Source organism: Crinia signifera, chromosome 9 (genome assembly GCF_055691185.1).
Source record: "Crinia signifera chromosome 9, ASM5569118v1, whole genome shotgun sequence".
Classification (NCBI taxonomy): Eukaryota; Metazoa; Chordata; class Amphibia; order Anura; family Myobatrachidae; genus Crinia; species Crinia signifera.
In genome coordinates, this window is record NC_139225.1 from 145225996 (window position 1) to 145246416 (window position 20421).

General features: G+C 47.4%; 1 protein-coding gene across 1 annotated transcript in view; it reads right to left on the reverse strand.

Moving 5' to 3' along the window:
* LOC146036233 (complement factor B-like) overlaps nucleotides 1-20421 on the reverse strand; it is a 61382-nt gene that overhangs the window by 21340 nt on the left and 19621 nt on the right. The window contains exons 6-11 of the mRNA XM_083160106.1: nucleotides 17208-17341; nucleotides 14896-15034; nucleotides 14340-14471; nucleotides 7501-7590; nucleotides 6168-6302; nucleotides 3538-3647 (exon numbers count right to left, since the gene is read on the reverse strand). Coding sequence (XP_083016232.1) covers nucleotides 3538-3647; nucleotides 6168-6302; nucleotides 7501-7590; nucleotides 14340-14471; nucleotides 14896-15034; nucleotides 17208-17341 — 740 coding nt within the window. The remainder of the gene's footprint in view (nucleotides 1-3537; nucleotides 3648-6167; nucleotides 6303-7500; nucleotides 7591-14339; nucleotides 14472-14895; nucleotides 15035-17207; nucleotides 17342-20421) is intronic.

Consider the following 20421-nt stretch of genomic DNA (forward strand, 5'->3'; position numbering starts at 1 on the left):
CTGAATAAAGCCGGGCAGCCCTCTGCCCTCTGCTCTCTGCCCGGCTGTCAATGGCTGTCATTTCTGCCCAGCGGTGGCTGTCCCCCAGTTACTGCAAGCATGTATTCCCCCTTGGCAATGAGCATGTAATCACACATGGCAACAAGCATGGAACCCCTGGCAATGAGCATGGAACTCTTGGCAATGAGCATGTAAGTAAGTAGCACTTACTGTATGTAGCATAATTTTTAATAGGCATTATGGTGTTTGGCATAATACGTAATGAATATTATGGTGTGTGGCTTAACATGTAATGGGCATTATGGTGTAAATTTTTAATGCGCGCCTTTGGTGCACAATGCCCCTGTTTATGAAGCATATTGTGCATTATTGCTCAATCCATTTGGTTTAGCTATTGGCTCAATCCATGTGGCAAAATGTGAATTTTGCCTTAATCTGTGTGGCATAACGTAAATTTTGACTCAATCCATGTGCCCTAGTATGAATTTGGCTCAATCAGTGTGAATTTTGGCTCATTCCATGTGGCATAATGTGTAAGAGGCAAGTACAGTATAAGGGGGTTACTATTGTGTTGCATGATTTGTATAAGCGGTATATGGTGTAGTAAACTTAGGTGACCACATAAAAGGTGCTGAAATGTTGTCTACCAAGTTGTGGCTTCAATATTTTTTTTATGACTGCAGTGTCACCTCAATCCGCAAGTATCTTAGGACATCGGCATCCTGCAGGTGCACCTTTGGAGGGCACCCGCCAATATATCTCCCTGCGTTTTTCCTATGCCAGCCCCCTGCCTTTTCCAGCCATATATAATTAGTTGAAAGTATTTACGCAAATAGAGACACACCCATGAGCAGACCATCCAAACAGAACACTGGTCACGCCCCCACATTATTAGGTGCAGGCCACAACCCCAATTATTGTGCATAATAGGCCCTTGATCATTTTCTGCTCCAGGCCCATTTAGACCTTAATCTGGCACTGCAAGTCTGGGTGACATCACGTGTTCATGTTATTTCATATTACTTACCCCTGGCTATCTGATGCCACTAGCAGCCTGACTCGTGTTTATCTGTCCCTTCTTATACTGGCTGTGACCAGGCTGTCTGGTGTTACTTGTACATAACTGTCTGCCACCACTCAATCATGGTAATCTGACACTGCCAGTACACGGATATGGGCCTGGTTCATAGCTGTACAGTATATTGTGTAGTATTTGTGGCTTCAGGGGCATAACTCCCAGAGACAATGGAGGCTCCAGCCTCTAGGCTCCAAGCTGTGAATGGGGCACCTGCATGTACAGCAGCACCTGTGCAATTCACAGCGGGATCCAAGTGTGGCAATTGCTCTTGCAATGGAGATCCGTGGCGCACCTGTAATGACTTGGCACTATACCAGGAGCCCTTCTAACATGGATGGCTCCTGCCTGGTTCCACTCAGCCTGCACTGTAGCAATGCTGCTGAGCTCTGATGCTGCTGATACCCACAGGTGAATGCTGACACATCAACTTGCCTCCAGGTGACTGAGATGAACTTGCGCCCCCTGAGCAGCTGTACAGTACAGTAGTAGCAGATCAGAGTGCTACGTCGCAGCCATCTGTGTACGCTTACCCAGACGATCACACCGATCCAATGGAAATACTTTTTCATTTGAATTGCGGGTATTCAGTGGTTGCCAGCCATTGGATGCAGCTTTCGGATCAAATGACTGACAGCTTCTATGCAGATCCGGAGGCACAGATGCTGGTGTCCACAGCTCAGCCCGCGCCCATAAGGGAAGCTCCGAATTATTTTACACATGCGCACAGTCCAAACATCGATGGTCCAGAAGCCCGGCAAAGATTCAATCCCTACCAGTATGTATGTCTAGGTATTCAATTGCGCAATACTGTATAACCAAGAGGATATCAAAACGTATGAAGAAACCAACCAAAATACATTTTAAAAATAATCGCTATCAGTGCCGAAGCCCTGAACGGCGTGCACAGACCTAAATGTGTATTTTCTCTCATTGGCGGTACACAACTCAGCGGCTGCTCCACCAATCTGTACTTTTGAAAGCCGTGAGATTACTGCCCTATTAGCCGCCCAACCAGAACTGCCAGCAGCTGGAAAGACCAGTACCAAATTCAGTTATATACTTAAATAGTCCATTTATTATTGTTAAAATTTTGGTGGTTTATAACCTCAGAATTATTAATTTAAGCCAAATCTGACGGGAATGAATACACCTGCAGACTAATACTGCTTTCACATCGCAAAACCTGCTTTGACGCTGTATTTGAAAGGTTTCTAAAAACGGGTCTGCCAGGTAAAACCCCTTTCACACCGCATGTCTTTAAACGGTATTTCAATGCCGTTTTTGTTCCTTCATAAGATTGAACCCGTTTAAACCCATAGAAAACAGTGGATGAAAAACAACAGGTCTGAAACGGGTAAAACACTGCTTTATTACCATTCAGAAATACCAGTTTTATAGAACCGGTAAATTCACTCTGCACCTTTCAGACCACATACTGGATTACCATTTTCAAATGGTTAAAAAACTGCAAAATACGGGGTAAAAAGTGCGTTCTGAAAGGGGTAACACGGTAGTCACTGCCAACAATTTCACTTTTTCCCTCGCACCTCTAAGAGGTGATGGAGGAAGGCTTCGAATGCTGGCGGACACAATCTGCAATTCTGGAACATCAGATTGTATCAATGTTGAAGAATTGAAAACACCCAAACACCCATTTCAACGCTTACATCAAAAACCTGGGTTTTTGGTATGTGTGAACAGAAAATAATGCTCACGACCAAGGTCAGGCTGAGTTCCAGGAATTTCCTAGCTTGCTGAAAGGGTATAATATCCTTTTCCAGCCTGGACCCCCTTCATACAGTAAGGCAAATTACCAGGTTAGAAATTCCTACTCGGTAATTTGCTGAATAACACGGTTACTTCTTCTGTGTGAAATGGTCAACCCGTGTCGTAAATCCCGGGTCCTCGTCACTGGTAAATTCTTGGTTCGGTGACTCGGATTTACGACCTGGGTTGAACCTTTCACACAGGAACAGCAAATTATGGGTAGAACTGCTTCACCAGGTAATTTGGTTTTCTGTGTGAAAGGCTGATTGGATATCCACAGGATGTTGATAATGTCCTTCCCTGCAGTGAAACGCACCAGTATGTACGGCCATCAGCAACTGATAATTAGATGCCTTTATCCCAAATTATAACCCTTGGTTTCCTGTCAGATAAACCATATGGGACCTTCCACTCATAGTAACTGGAGCTTGCTCTGGGCCAAGCTGCACTGTCACCGCTTGTAGATGACCCGGGAAACAAATGGTGACCGTCTATACTGAGGGCTGCTCAGGCTCTGAGGGAGTGTAACCTGGAGGGACTTTATATCCCCACAATAACATATAATATACATTTTTGCTGTGTGATACGACTATGGAGACTATAAGCTTATGTTTAGTGAATTATCCGGTTGGAATCATCATGGCTATACCACACAGTGTAACTATGGGTAGAGTTCGGCCGGGACTACTTACAGTGATGACAACTTTAGCAAACCAGGGAAACTTCTCCGTATAGTCCTTATCATTGACCAGGTCTACTTTCTCCTTGGAGATTCCACACATCTGGAAAGATTGTGACTCATCTGAGAAGAGCAAAGATATTATGTAGCGGTTTGATACAGACATATGATACAATGAGATACTTTCTGTAGCCATACACTTTTCCACCAAAATCCCGGGTCAGTCTTGGGTCTCATTTGTGTCTCATTTTCCAATGCACTGTATTCCTGGGTTTTCCCGGACTGAAAACAGCCTCTCCCATCGTCTCCTCTGGTCCATGGGCAATGGCATCAACTGTCAAAGCCCAGGAGGGACAAATCAGCAGCTCTTTGGAAATTCCGGGGTCAAAAATATCCCAGGTACTGTAAAATCTGTTTCCACTGCAGCTCACTTGGGAACGACCCGTCAAATACACTGTTTGTGCCAAGGGTAAATATCTCAGGGTACTTTACTTCCCGGTTAAGCCCCCGATTTTTCAAATGGTATTTTATCTCTTCTGTAGGTTGCTCTTTATATCACAAGCGCTAGATCACTCTAGAGGACGTGCGCTAATATATGAGTAGGTAAGCTGATTATTCTAAATGTGTTCAAAATCTTACTAGTGTATGGGCACCTTTAGTCACAGATTAGTGGAAGCCTCAGTCTAAAGGTGTCCACACACTAGAACGATTAATTGTCCGATTTCATTGTTTTTGCTCGTTTGGACGATTAATTGTTCGATTTGTGTGTGCACATCGTTCAGTATTTTTTATACTTACCTTCCGATGCGCGTCCCCGTGTGTCTTCTGCGGCGTCGGCTCATCTTCCCTGCTGCAGGGAAGATATGCAAATCTTCTGACCAATTTTTGGTCATGTGTTGGGGGCGTGGCTTGGACGCGGCATGTAAAGCCGGAAGCTGTGTTCCCCCGGCAGCTGACAGCCTGACACGTGCCAGAGCCGGCGGGGACCGAGCAGGAGAAGCGCCAGATGAAGCAACGTGTGCCCCAGCGTGTGACCCGACGTGTGCCCCGGCAAGAGAGGTAGCAGGGAAGGCAGTTGCGGGACCCGGCAGGAGACACAGTGGGGACTGAGCACAGGAGCACGGAGCACAGCAGGGCATATCTGGCGCACTGTGGGGGTCATATGTTTGGCATTGGGGGCATATCTGTGGCACTGGGGGAATATCTGTGGCACTGTGGGGGCATATGTTTGGCACTGTGGAGAGCTCCAGAAATAGACATCATACAAAGCAGGTTCATTGTGACAGAGCAGAATGTGCACTGAGCTGTCAATACCTTCTACATAGCCCAGCCCATTACCTTCTACATAGCCCAGCCCATTATTATAATTTTTCTGAAATCATAAGATAAATCTTTTGTCAAAATGTACTCTTTTGAACAAAATCTTTTGTGTTGGGCAGATGGGGAGTACAAGGGAAATCTTAAGATAAATCTTAAGATCACAGATCTTTCTAGTGTGTGGGCACCTTATCTCAGAGATGGCAAAGACGCGTCGACGTTCTGGGAACTGCAAATCGATTTGCGAGTGTAACGCAATTCATTTGCAAATTTGCACGGGGCGTTTTCTCATTCTGTCTGGGTGGAGGCTACTTACTTAAGGCCCCCATACATTAGGCCGACTTGTCCTAGGGACAAGTCGGACCCAATTTACCTGCGAGCCGCCCGGCAGCTCCCCGGGAGGCTCACATACAATTTGGCACTTGATGTGCCATTTTTTACATGGGATAAATCGCATGCGATTTATCCCATGTAAAAAAAAACCCGGGGAGCTGCAGGGCGGTGAGGAGTAGTGGGGGCGGGCAGTGGCAGTAGTGGGGGCGGGCAGCGGCGGCGGTGGTGGGGGCGGGCAGCGGCGGTGGGGGCGGGCGGCGGGTGCGGTGAGCGCTGCTGACCTGGCCGGGCAGTGTACTTACAAATAGCAGCAGCGGGGACGGGACGCGTAGTGGCGGCTATTAGATTTTTAAAATACTTGTCAAATGACCGGCCGCTCTCTGATTGGCCGGAGAGCTCTCAGCCAATCAGAGAGCGGCCGGTCATTTGACAAGCATTTTAAAAATATAATAGCCGCCACTGCGCTGCCCGTCCCCGCTGCTGCTATGTGTAAGTACACTGCCCGGCCAGGTCAGTCAGCAGCACTCGCCGGCGCTCAGGGACCCGCTGCCCGCCCCACTGCTCCCCCGGTGTCTGCATGCATATGCCTGTCAGGTGGCAGGCATATGCATACAGGGAGGTCGGACGTGATCGTATGTACAGACCGTCCGACCTCCCTGATCCGGTCCGATGCGCACAGGACCGCGCATCGGATCGGATCAGATATCACACACCTACGATTTTGGGCCGATTTCACCCGATTATCGGCACAAAGTGCCGAAATCGGATGAAATCGTCCAAAAATCGCATAGTGTATGGGGGCCTTTACAGATAACGGCTACAACCCAAAAATTCAGAGTCTCCCAAACTAACTAACTGGGGGAGTCAGTGCAGTCAGTATGATACAAAGAAAAGATAAAGTGGTAGTTTTTATTGGGCAAACATAGAAGTGGAAATCCTATCACAGACACTTAGAGAAGAGAAGGAAGGAATATCTGGTGAAGAAACTCTTACCTATTATCTCAGTAAAGGCTTCTTTCATACTGGCAGTAGTTATCATTTTGAAAACATGTTTCTCATTTGGTTTCTTGGATGCGATATCATTGATCTCTGTAGAGCTGACATCACCCAGTCCAAAGACATAAATATCTGTAGTAATGAGAGGGAAATTATTAGCCATGTCATAGAGCATTCATTGATTGGTCTTCAAAAGTGACAGAGCACATGAGGAATGGCAATAACCATAATTGTTAGGATTAACCCCTTATCTGTTACAATAGAACAGGGAACTATAGCAGATGGGGTACCTGAAGCAGTTGCTGGATGATAAGGATAAATAAAGGACATAAACTAAACTGAATATGGGACATAGGACCAACAAGAGAAACTGACAACAACCAGGAGCATAGAGGTAAGGACAGCCACAATCCCAACCCTGACTCTGTTAATCCCTCCAGAGAGAAACGGCACCTGCAGAGCTAAGGCTTCACCAATAATAGCCACGTTTGAAGGGGCGAATTAAGTGCGCCCCAACTCCGGTGCCACCTGGACTTATCAGAAAACAAGGTGCTCACCGTCTCCAGAGTGGACACAAGGAACACTAACTAAAACCTGAGGAGAAATGGGAAACAAAACCAAAATGTGGCGCAACTGTCCTTCACGGGAAGGGATCCTCCTGCAGTCCAACATACAAACTTTTACCAAAGGGTGACCCCTAAGTAAGTCAGTTCAGGAAGGTAGTTAAATGAGAAACGGGGATTTCGTTTCCCATCGAACGACCGTAAATGCAACAATGCATGAAGGTGTTAATACACATCACAGCAAGATCCCCATATACAGCAATGCAGCACTTTCGCTAATGATAGAAGTGAAGCTACGCTTGGCACACTATTTTATTCTCCCACCACGCCCATGAAACACCACCTGTTGGCTAAAAAAAAACATGTTGACCTTTTGGCTGTCGGCCTTGACCATGTCGACCTAATGCTTGTGACGACCTAATGGCCCTGTTGACCTAGACCCATGTCAACCTTTCTGCATGTCGACCTAATGGTGTCGACCCAATGCTTGTTGACCTTCTTGCTGTAGACCTAATGACCGTATCCCATCTGTAGGTAGAATCAATACCCACTCACATGTACAGTGTTGTATGCCCTCGCTGTTAGCAATACTCTGGGGCCTAGACATGTTGTGGAATTTATCATTCACCATTACAAACACTGGCATTATTCAACGGATTTATAAGGGCAAATTCACTGCTCTTGGGATAATTCCTTTTCTATTCAATTAAGCATGTAACCCAAATCTTGTCGTTTTAATTTTATATAAGCCTTCTAGATTTACATACCCAGAAATTCTTCTCGTTTTTCTGTGATTTCCAACAGGTCTCTCATCGTCCTGATTTCCACAACTGGGTCCCCTCCCATGTTGTGCCTTCCTAAGAAATAACAAAAATAGCCACGAAAGAAGTATAAACGAGGTTGTCAAAATTAGTGAGGAACAGAGTACTAATGGTATATTAAAATTAGGGCACTTACTACTGTGGTGTTTGGTGGAAGATGATGGGGCACTGAATGTTGTGAGGAGGAACAGGATGGGGCAGTGACTGTGGGCAGGAGGGACAGGATGGGGCACTTACTGTGGTGTACTGATTGTGGTGAGGAGGGACAGGATGGGGCAATGACTGTGGGCAGGAGGGACAGGATGGGTAACTGACTAGTTATGAGGAGAATCGGGATGGGACACTGGTTATGAGGAGGAAGAGGATGGGGCACCGACTGTGGTGAGTAGGGACAGGATGGGGCACTTATTGTTGCTGCGAGGGGAAAGAGGATAGGAAACTGACTAGTTATGAGGAGGAAGAGGATGGCACAGTAACTCTGGGGAGGAAGAAGATGTGGCCCTGAGTGTGGTTGTGAGAAGGGAGAGGATGTGCCTCTAATTGTGGCTGTGAGAGGAAGAGGATTGGGTACTGACTGTGGCTGTGAGAGGAAGAGGATTGGGTACTGACTGTGGCTGTGAGAGGAAGAGGATTGGGTACTGACTGTGGCTGTGAGAGGAAGAGGATTGGGTACTGACTGTGGCTGTGAGGAGGAAAAGTATGAGGCACGGGAAAAAAACATTCAGTGTACAATGTATAAATGCTTGAACTAATATGGCTATTTAGCTTCATGGTAACTACTGATGTCTGTTTAGCTGGGTGCCGGACGCGGTCCTGACATTCGGGATCCCGACAGTCATTTACCCGGCGCCGGGATCCCGACTGTCAAAGCGCCGACAGCCGGGTGCCCGACGGCCACCCGCTATTTTCCCTCGTGGGGGTCCAAGACCCCCATAGAGGGAGAATAGAATAGGTGGCTCGCGCATCGAGCCACCGTGCCCGCAGCATGGCGAGCGCAGCGAGCCCACAAGCGGCTTTGTTGCGCTCGCCATGCTGTCTGAGTCCGGGCAGTCGGGATCCCGACGTCGTGATAATGACTGTCGGGATCCCGACTATCGGAACCCCATACCACACCCGTTTAGCTTTACCTAAGGCTCTCAGTTTGATACAGTTGCACTTCAAACTTTTATAACATTTCACAACTTGGTTATATTGTTATTTTCTTACCCTAGGCTCTGTGATATATAAGATTCACAGAAACAGTAGTATTATATTTTTTATTCTTGATTTGTATTACTGCCTTTGTGATCTTTTGTTAAAGAAGATAAATAAAAGCTAAGTCTCAAAGTATAATTTTCTTCCTCTTTTGGAAGTGCCTGATATGAGTTAAGTACAAGTAAATGTATATTGACACTTCAGATCACATTTGGCCCAGGATATTTGAGCCCAGGATACTGCCTTGTAAAATGTATGGATCCACCAGTTGCTTAGGTGATATAACATTCTGGGGGAGGACTCCCTGAACATACTGTGCACAGTATCAGGTGAAATTCTCTACAAGCTGTGATCATTTAGGAGCTGTTGCAACGATATAAGAAGTGCTCGGGGCAGCACGGATGGTGTAATGGTTAGCATTACTGCCTCACAGCACTGAGGTCATGGGTTCTATCCCCACCATGTGTTATATATACGGGGCAGTACGGATGGTGTAATGGTTAGCATTACTGCCTCACAGCACTGAGGTCATGGGTTCTATCCCCACCATGTGTTATATATACGGGGCAGTACGGATGGTGTAATGGTTAGCATTACTGCCTCACTGCGCTGAGGTCATGGGTTCTATCCCCACCATGTGTTATATATACGGGGCAGTACGGATGGTGTAATGGTTACATTACTGCCTCACAGCACTGAGGCCACAGGTTCTATTCCCACCATGGCCCTAACTGTGCAGAGTTTGTATATTATCCCCGTGCTTGCGTGGGTTTCCTCCGGGCACTCTGGTTTCCTCCCACAATCCAAAAATATACTGGTAGGTTATATGACTCCCAACAAATTAACCCCAGAATGTCTGTGTGCGTGTACATGTGGTAGGGAATATAGATTGTAAGCTCCACTGGGGCAGGGACTGATGTGAATGTTCAAGGGATGTGGTCATTTGGTCTACAGCATGATGGTCGATAGTCATTAGGTCGACATGGGTCTAGGTCGACATATGAAAAGGTTGACATGGTTCTAGGTTGAAAGGTCATTAGTTTGACAGTCAAAAGGTAGACATGAGGTTTTTCACTGTTTTTTGAGCCGACATGTGCCGACAGGCGGTATTTCATGCCCTACCATCCACTAGGGCATGGTGGGAGAATAAACAGTGTGCCGAGCGCAGCGAGGGGATGCGGTGCACTTGAAACTGTGTCCATGTCGACTGTGTTGACATTCAGGTAAAAAAACTGTGAAAAACCCCATGCCAACCTTTTGACTGTCAACATAGACATTGTCGAACTAATGAACTTTCGACCTAGAACCATGTCAACCTTTCCCCATGTCGACCTAATGGTGTCTACCTAATAACTGTCAACCATCATGCTGTAGACCAAATGATCCCAACCTGTGTTCAACTATACTCTGTACATCGCTGCGGAACATGTGTGCGCTATATAAGAAACTGTTAACAAATAAATAATAAATAAATAAGTGCCCCCAACAAAGGGTCTTCTATCCTTTTGTTTTTGCATGTTGTGTCCTGACTCGGGGGAGCACCACCAACCCATATATCAACATACTAATTAGGAGCATTGGTCATGAAAAATGACCATATAAACATTCGGTACTCTTTACCTAGAACGGCGCCCACGATTGAAATCGCGGGCATCGCGGGTAAAATCGCGGTAATCGCGGGCATCGCGGGTAAATCGCGGGTACATCAAAATCGGGTACCCGCGATTACCGCGATTTTCCCATAGAGAACAATGTTAAAAAGCCTGATTGACCGCGATTTTAGCGTTAAATGCCTCAATGCCCGCGATTTTCCCATAGGAATCAATGTTAAATGGGCTACAGAGCCCAAATAGCCCCAATTAACCCTTAAATGTCCCCCCAATTTTTGTACGCCACCCCACGATCCACGCCAACCCGAAGCGTGGCGAGCGCAGCGAGCCCGCGAGGGGCGGCGGTACGCGTCCTACGACCTTTTCATGCCCTACTATCCACGTCGGCGTGGAGTTGAGAATAGAATAGTGTGGCGAGCGCAGCGAGCCACCGAGCCCGAAGCGTGGCGAGCGCAGCGAGCCCCGCGAGGGGACGCGGATACCTTCACAGTTATACGCGTCCCCTCGCGGGCTTCACAGGTGTCCGCGTGGCCACGGACACCTGTGAAGCCCGCGAGGGGACGCGCTTACCTGTGAAGGTATCCGCGTGCGCTCGCCACGCTTCGGGCTCGGTGGCTCGCTGCGCTCGCCACACTATTCTATTCTCACACCACGCCGACGTGGATAGTAGGGCATGAAAAGGTCGGAGGACGCGTACCGCCGCCCCTCGCGGGCTCGCTGCGCTCGCCACGCTTCGGGTTGGCGTTGATCGTGGGGTGGCGTTAAAAATTTGGGGGGACATTTAAGGGTTAATGGGCTCTGTAGCCCATTTAACATTGATTCCTATGGCCAAATCGGGTGGATTGAGGCATTTAACACTAAAATCGGGTCCATCGCGGCTTTTAACATTGCTTCCTATGGGAAATCGGGAGCATCGCGTCGCGGGCATCGCGGGTACGTTTATGGCCGGCCGCGACGCGACCGACGCGATTTTTCAGGTTTAACATGGTTTTCAATGGGAAAATCGCGGGCATCGCGTCGGTCGCGTCGCGGGCAGGCATAAATGTACCCGCGATGCCCGCGACGGGCGCCGTTCTAGGTAAAGAGTACCAAACATTCTTTGTGGTAGTTGGTTCAATTGCCTCTTTCCCACTGCATCTAAAAAACGGTAAATTGCCGATTTTCAGCGCAATTTACCGTTTTAAGGCTGCAGTGCGAAAGTGCCAGAGTTGAAATACCATTTAAAGTTAAATGGTATTTCAACCCCTTTTTAAAGCAGAGTCCTACACGTTAAAATAACGTTTAAGAGGCAGTGGGAATGCCTCCTAAACGTTATTTAGCCTCCGGGCAGTCCCAGTGCCTGATGAGACCTAGTAGTTCTCACTTTGTGCATGTGTAATGAGTACACGTGCATAATAATGAGCCGCTCATTACATATGCGCATATGTAATGAGCAGATCATTATTATGCATGTGCACTCATTACATATGCGCAAAGTGAGAACTACTAGTTCTCATCAGGCACTGGGACTGCCTGGACCCCGCATGGACCCTGCATGGACCCCCGCTGCCTCCCCACTGCCCTGCATCCCCGTGCAGGTAAGTACAAGGGGAGGGGAGGTGGGGGCACAGGGCAGGTACGGGGGGTTAGGCACTCTTTACACTTGGGGTGGGGGAGGGATTAGGCACTCTTCACACTGGGGGGGGGTTAGGCACTCTACATTCTACACGGTTCACTGCAATGGAAATGGTACTTAAATGGTATTTAAAACGGTAATCTGCTGCAGTGGGAATGCTAATACCGTTTTAAATACCATTTAAGATTACCAGTACTTTAAACTGGTCTGCAGTGGGAAAGCAGCATTAATTACTACAGGCTTATATGATATACAACAAAATTCTTCTGGGTGCCCGTTTACCTCTAGTGCAGGATGTGTTTGTTTTTCACTAAGTATGGTTGTCAGGATGGAGAGAATGGAGCACCACTGACTGGCTCTGGGGAAGAAGAGGATGAGGCATTGACTGTGGCTGTGAGGAGGAGAGAATGGGGCACTGACTGTCTATGAGCAGATAGAGGTTGGAGCAATGACTGAGGTGTAACACAGTGGTTCTCAACTTCGGCCCTCAAGGACCCCCAACAGTGCACGTTTTCAAGGTCTCCTGGCAGGGGCACAGGTGCACTCATTATTCACTGACACATTTTGAAAGATCACAGGTGGAGTTAATTAGTTCACCTGTGATTCTGGGGGAAATTTACTAAAGGAAATTTGTAAAAAAAATAGGTGTATTTGTATCCGGAAATACACTTATTTTTGACATTTACTATCCCGAAAATACGGCAATTCGTATTCGTATTGATGTGCTATCAATCCGAATACGAATTGCCGTATTTTCGGGATAGTAAATGTCAAAAATAAGTGTATTTCCGGATACAAATACACCTATTTTTTTTACAAATTTCCTTTAGTAAATTTCCCCCTCTGTGTGGAGACCTGGAAAAGGTGCACTGTTGGGGGTTCTTGAGGACCGAGGATGGAGCACTGACTGCAATGTGAGGAGGGAGGGAATGGGTACATCAGTGATATGGGATTAAAACAAAAATAGGGTATATCATAAAATATTGCAATTCCACTAAGTTTCTACTATCCACAGTGAACAGATGGGTGAGAGCACCAGAGATATACTGGATCTAAGATGAAAGAAGATGAATGTACCTCGCGAGTAAATATAACAGTAAAAAAAAATGTAATGCACCAATAAGCACAGTGTATGTACATTGTAATCAAGGTAGTCAGGGGACACTGGGGAATCCTAGCAAAATCAGATTAAATTGTGCTCTCTTCTTTCCTTTTAGAACTTCACTCAATCTTCGGTGCTCTCAGCCAACTGTTCACTGCCATATAGCACACATGTGGGTAGTAGAAACGAATACCCCTTTTACACCGCCGAAAAGTCCGGGTCAGCGGCGGGTCAGACCCGGATCTTCGGCGGTGTAAATCCCTAACGCCGTGTCCCTTTACACGGGACTTCTACCCAGGTCCTGACCTGGGTAGAACACGGCTAGGACCTGGGTAGAGGGCGGTGTAAATGGGAACGCCGGGTCGGATGACCCGGCTCCCATTTACATGAATGGGGAACGTCCAACCTGCGGACCGCAGCGTCCGCAGGTTGGACGGATTGTCAGTCTGAAAGTGACAGCCGGCGCTGCTGTCTGCTATACTCTGCAGACAGCAGCGGCGGCGGGGGAGGGAGGTGAACGGATGCCTGTGTGCGGCATCCATTCACCTCCTGTCCAATAGCGGTGGGGTGCGCGCGGGGGCTGGGGGCAGCCTAGCGGCTTACCTTAGTGCTGGGCTGCCCCCAGCAGCGTTCCGGGTACGGCGGCGTCAATCGGCGCTTGAAGATGACATCGTGCTGTCATCTTCAAGCGCCGGGGAGGGGGGTGCGGGCATTTAAGCCCGTCCGGTGTAAATGCCCCTAAACGCCGGGTCGCACCCGGCTTCAACCAGGGTCCAAAAAGCCGGGTGCGACCCGGCGTTTTGGTCTGAAAGGGGTATAAGTGGAATTACAACAATTTCTGATATACTCTATTTTCCTTTGATCCCGTATCAGACAGGACACCTGCACATGTAACACACAATAGTAGCAGAATTGCAATACCTAGGGAGACCAACTCTATTGGTTATCTAAAACTATGTCAATGAACTAATAGGGTCTCTACACTTATAGGGGTTATTTCGGTCCATGCAATGGACCAGTTCCTTCGCATGGGGACCTACATGGTGGGTGAATACGCAGCCGTATTTCTGCGCATGTGTTTAGGCCAGGTGCATGCAGCCGCGGCGAATACGTTGTTTGCCGGGCGCACGCACCCAAGACTGCGAGCGGGGGGTGTGGGGCGGCCCCCCCATCTGGCCCCGGCTCTCCATCCCAGCAGCGAATGGCCCTGCAAGTGTGTAACTCGCTGAAGCTGTTCGTTGCCGGGGTCTGGCGGAACACTTACCGTCTGTCATAAGCACAACGACATTTCTAGTGGTCCTGAATTTTTCCGGGTCTCTTATCTTCTGCAGCGACAGCATTTCATTAACCTTTTTCAGAGCTGCGCGGGTGTTAGTCCCTTGTTTATCTTCGTGTTCTGCGGAGGATGAGAAATGAATCAGTATTGAATCAGGATACCATCGCGTCTTGCGTTGGATACATTTGCTGCCTTGGACCATTGCTACTTTGATTCTATAAACTTAGCCTCACAGTCGGTAATACCGGTATAAGATGGATTATCGACCCGTAGGACACGGAGCCCATACAAACTTCACAATATAACAAAAAGATAAAAGTAAGTAGATTACCAGGGTGCACTGGGACTCCAACAATATTTATTAAAAGTTTATCACTTTATTGGTAATAGATCTCATTATGATAAAACATAAAAGAGGGAGCGATGTCAGCTCCAGGCCGGAGATGCCTTTATCCACCGCACCGCAGTATCTGGCTACCTTGTGTTACGCAATATACTGTATGTAGGGATCAATAACCGTCAGTCAGAAGATAAACCCATTTACCTGAGTATTTGAAAGCTTTAATTTTGTCAATGACTTTATCCGGTTCCACACTTTCTTCGTCCGAGAGCCTGACAATGACTTTTGGCGCTGATGCGTAAGAGATGACGGCGAAATAAGGATGAATGTTATAGCTGGAAATCTGCAAACAGGACACGGAACATTGAGGTACAAATATGTAGGAAGGATAATCTGCACGCGATCACTATGGCACTTGGTTGGTGGTGCTCCCGGAAAAGAAGTCTCAGCAACTGAATAGGGACCCTTACGCCATATACACTAGACGACCCCAACGCCAATATCGGTGGCAGTGGGTACCCAGCATTGGCAAGTGCTGGCATGGCATGGCGTGGGGGGGGGGGTGGTGGTATGGGACTCCGACAGTCGGGATCCTGACAGTCATTAGCCCGACGCCGGGATCCCGACTGCCTGTACTCAGACAGCGTGGCGAGCGCAAAAAAGCCCCTTGCGGGCACGGTGGCTCGCTACGCGAACCACCTATTCTATTCTCCCTCTATGGGGGTCATGGACCCCCATGAGGGAAAATAGTGGGTGGCCGTCGGGCACCGGCTGTCGGCGTTTTGACAGTCAGGATCCCGACGTCAGGTAAATGACTGTCGGGAACCCGTCCGGCACCCCTCCCGGGGAGCTGCCAGGAGATTGAAGGGAAATCAGGTTCAACTTCTCCCTTGGACATGTCAGACCTGTGTATGGGGACCTTGAGTCATTAGATCCACCCCATATGATCATATGCATTAGGTCGACATAGTCAAAAGGTCGATACAGAAATGGTCAAAACACTTTGCAGTTTTTGGGAGGCATGTACTGTATGTACGTTTCATCAGCTGTGAAGACAACCGTTGGAAAAGTATAACCTTGAAGCTTATTTTGACTTTGGCCAAGGTCGCTGAGCTCACCACAGGCTGCTCTATCCAGTCGCAGTCATGTAGTTAGCGCACTGGTTCCCAAACTGGGTGCCACAGAGCACATGATGCAGGGGTGCCCTGGGATGGTGGTCTAGGACCAATTCAAATTATTTATGGTTTGTGAAACAGGCAAAACCAGCACTAGTGGCTTACAAATCAGCAGGAACTAGCAGGAACTCAGGGGGTTATTCTGGTTCACTCCTTCTGGCAAATTCCTTCTTAGATGGACAAAACCATGTGCACTGCAGGGAGGGGGGGCAGATGTAAAATGTGCAGAGAGAATTAGATTTGGGTGAGTTATTTTGGTTCTGTGCAGGGAAAATACTGACTGCTTTATTTTTACACTGCAATATACTGTAGATCTCACTTTGAAGTAAAACCCCACCCAAATCTAACTCTCTCTGCACAAGTAACATCTACCCCACCTGCAGTGCACATGGTTTTGTCCATCTAAGAAGGAATTTGCCAGAAGGAGAGAACCAGAATAACCCCCTCAGTTCCTGAACCTCTCCTGTGCCAAAAGATAATTTCCATAATACAAGTTTTATTTTAAAGCTCTTTTTGAGTGCTTTCTTTTCAGAATCTCTCTCTCTCTCTTTTCCTTCTATCTATATATCGATATGTTTTTTTTAAGTACCTCCCAGATCTGATCGCAGTCCAAATATGTTCTCAAAATGGTCAAAGCCATGTGCACTGCAGGTGGGGCAGATGTAACATGTGCAGAGAGAATTAGATTTGGGTGGGGTGTGTTGAAACTGAAATCTAAAGTGCAGTGTTAAAATAATGCAGCCAGTATTTACCCTGCACAGAAATATACATGTTACATCTGCCCCACCTGCAGTGCAGCATAGTTTTGCCCGTTTTGAGATTAAAATTGTACTGCGATCAGATCTGAATAAGGGCCAAAGAGAAGCGAATCCTCCCAATCACCATGTAATTTAACCTTAAATTTACTTAATTTTATAATTTTTTCTAAATGACTCGTGGGGGTGCCACGAATTAATTTCCGGTAGAGTGCCGTGATTCGAAAAGGTTTGGAAACCCCTGGGATAGTAAATAAAGCAAATGTTGGAAAAAAAATGTAAAAACCCAAAACACTTGTGTCAACCAATTGACTTGGTCTGCTGCTAACTCGTCGGGATACCAGCATCGATATTTAGATTGCCAGCATCCCATCCGGAGTTACATAGCCAGCGTCACTTACCCAGAAATGGACTATACATTTACTCATATACTTACAGTCCAATATTGGCAGAAAACTAGAAGACATCATTGGCCAATTCTATCGCACCCGACAGGCAATCTTCTACCCAAATTATAGAAAGGAAATGTCTTCCAATCATACTTATCCCGATTCCTATCTAGTTTCTGGCCTAGGTGGTGGCATACCTTCTCTATGAATATTTCGCTGACTTCCTGTGCCAATATAAAGTCCTCCTCTCCTACACTTTTTGAGGCATCCATGAGTATGAAGATGTTCATAAGGCCGCCTTCTATTATGTCTATGTTACGGTCTTGTTGTTCTGTAGGAAGAACAAGAGAGAACGGATGATGATGATGTACAATAAGAGAGAGAGAGGCATATAAATCCCAAAATAAATATTTGTGTACAGCTAAGTGAAGGTGTTTAAAAGGCAAGTATAAAAATGTTTGACATTAACATATGTCAAACTCTATGTACAGTGTTCCGGCATACCTCCCAACATATGTAACAGTTATCAGGACCTGCTGCACCAAAGTCATGCCTGGACCAAAAAGAGTCAGGGGCTACTTGGTAAGTGGGAGTGGCTTCATGTAGAGGGGCATGGTCTAACACCATGACTCCCGTTTTTGCCATTTTCAGTGGCGTGCCCAGTGCTTTCCTAGCAGCTAGGCAGCCCCCCTCCCTGCCCTTCCTCCCTCCTTTTTACACTGAAGTGATGTCCTGCGCAGGCTCCCTACAACTGTCCCCTCACTCTAGTTTGCTCCATAAGGAGCGTGGTATGTATCCGCACAACCGCATAGGTTAGTTTTTACAGAATAAAGAGACCCCACATTTTTAATTGGTGATGGGGGTGCTGTTCCCTTCAGTCTAATGTAGACAAGTTTTACACAAAAGAGAAGAGGGACTGTTCGGGGAACGCACAAGTAACAAATTAAAATATAACTTTTATTAGTGTTATTTTAATATTCCCCCGTCTCAGAATTTGGGAAACCACATAAACAGCAAAAATTAGAGGATAAAATCACATACAATACACAGACATATACACATATAATGTGATGTAAAGAGAGAAGAAAAGAAAATTATAGTGTGTTAAAATCACACAAGTGTCTGACTGAAAGATGTCTGTTAATTATATAATAATAATAATAATAATAATAATAATAATAATAATAATAAATATAATTATTATAATTGTTGATGTTCGTGACTATTGTTTATGCATGACAGGGTATTGTCTAATCGCTGTGCCCAATTATCCCCCCACAAATGACATAACTCTCTTGTTGGATAAAATTGGCCACAGCAGCCATCTTTTTTGAAACAATACAAAATTAACAATAATCAAAAACATTCCCCACGGAAGGTGGTCCCCGAGGCCCTCAATAAATCAATCCACACCTCTAAGCACTTCCAGGAGTTGTTACCCCCAGCCGATAGCGATTGGCTCGAGGGCACCAATTGTCAACACCCAGTGCTCATTAATTAGCCTCACCCAGGGGAGTCCAGCCCCCTCATGGGGCCCTCCCCGCCGCATAATTAAGCCTCAATGCCACCAACCTCGAGGACCCCCCTCCGCCACCAAGCACGGGGTTAAGCCCTTGACCCCGGGCGACCCCCCCACATCCGGAACGCTGTTTCTATTCCTTCCTGCAGTCCCAAGGACCAACATCGATCCCTACAGCGTTCACATGCACACCGTCTCCTCTCCAAAAAGCACCGGCACCAGACTCAAGTTCCTTGTGCCTCACCACCACCGCGCCGTTTCTAGCCATAAAACGCCCAATTGCCCTGTTGACTTTTATCCGTGCCTTATTGATCTTGTCAGCCGACCTTGCATCCCTCCAATAACGGCGCGGCACAATATCCGACCAAACTGTGATCACCTCTGGAAACATTGCCCATAACCGTAAGAGATCAAACTTGATATCCCGTATCAATTCCCTAAATGGTCTGCTCCCAAGGTCATTCCCTCCCACGTGCAACACTAATATGTCGGGAGCCCTATCGAGCCGAACAAAACGGTGAAATTCCTGTAACATTCCACTCCATACCATACCGCGCTTCCCCAGCCAGCGAACCACTGCCTCCTCTCTATCCAAACCTAGCTGGCGGCCGTTCGGTCTGACATCAGCCCGCAAAGCTCCCCAAAAGACATATGAATGTCCTAAAATCCAAATCAGGCACGGGGGATGCCCTAAAATTAGAAAGAACACAATCAGCCTCAACAATCCCCTAAACGAACATATGAAGGAAAACGAGACGATTCCCATCGCCCAATGCGCTTAATCAGCTCATCTCCCAAACCCATCCTAGCAGCCTCAGTTGCGGCCCCGATGCGGAAAGAGTGACCCGCGTATTCCTCCCCCTTGAGGCCCAACGTCCGCAGGACTGCTCTAAACACGCTTGTGAACTGGAACCGTGATAAAAAGGACCCATTCGCCTGCATCAGCAAAGGATCCCTTTCTCTGCCCACTCTGACTTCCTTAAATAACCTTAGCCGTGCCACCGGGCACATATCCGAGCCTAGTACAGAGAAAAGAACCACCTTCTTCCCCCTCCCTAATTGATCCGTCTTAGACCTCCTCACCACTAGCTCCACCCTATCCGAGTATAAATCCACATCCTCCCCTAACAAACCTCCCGGCCTGGAGACGCTTGGACTCACGAGTTCACCAATCCGCAGTGCCCCGAAGAAGGCAAGCGAAAAGGCTACCCCGAACAACCTTTCCTCGAAATTGGAACTACAGACCTCACCCAACTTCCTGCCCATATTCTGCAACAACTGGAAGGACACCGGCCTTCTCTGATCCTGTACTACATGTCCTTTTCTCCAGCCTTTTAAAGCCTGCGCAATCAGGAAATTCTTTGTGACATCAGGCCTCCCACCTGCACGAAACCCAAAAGCTAAGCCCGCCATACAGCGCGTGATCTTAGCCACTGACCAACCAATCTCCTTACAATGGCCTATGTATAGCAAGACAGCCAACTCGTCATCATCCTCTTTCAAACCTACTACCTCACGCCATTCTAACCAGCTCCGCCATTCCTGATTGTATGCCGACCATGTATTTGGGGCCAAGGATTCCCTGATGAGCTGATCGACTACCCGTCCAGCAGAGCCCAGAGCCGACTCGGGAACCCGGTCCCCTCCCTGTCCGCCTCTGGCGCCAACTCCCGGAATCGTTCCCACTGTGAACGAGATAAAGAATCCGCAATGCCGTTAGAGACACCGGGAACGTGCCTAGCCACAACCCACAAATTCAAAGCCAGACATTCCAATACCAACTGCTGCAAAATAGTAACCACCGGCGGTGAAGATGCCGACAATTGATTAATAGCCATGACCACCCCCAAATTATCGCAGTAAAAACAAATCTTCCTATCGCGGAACAGCTC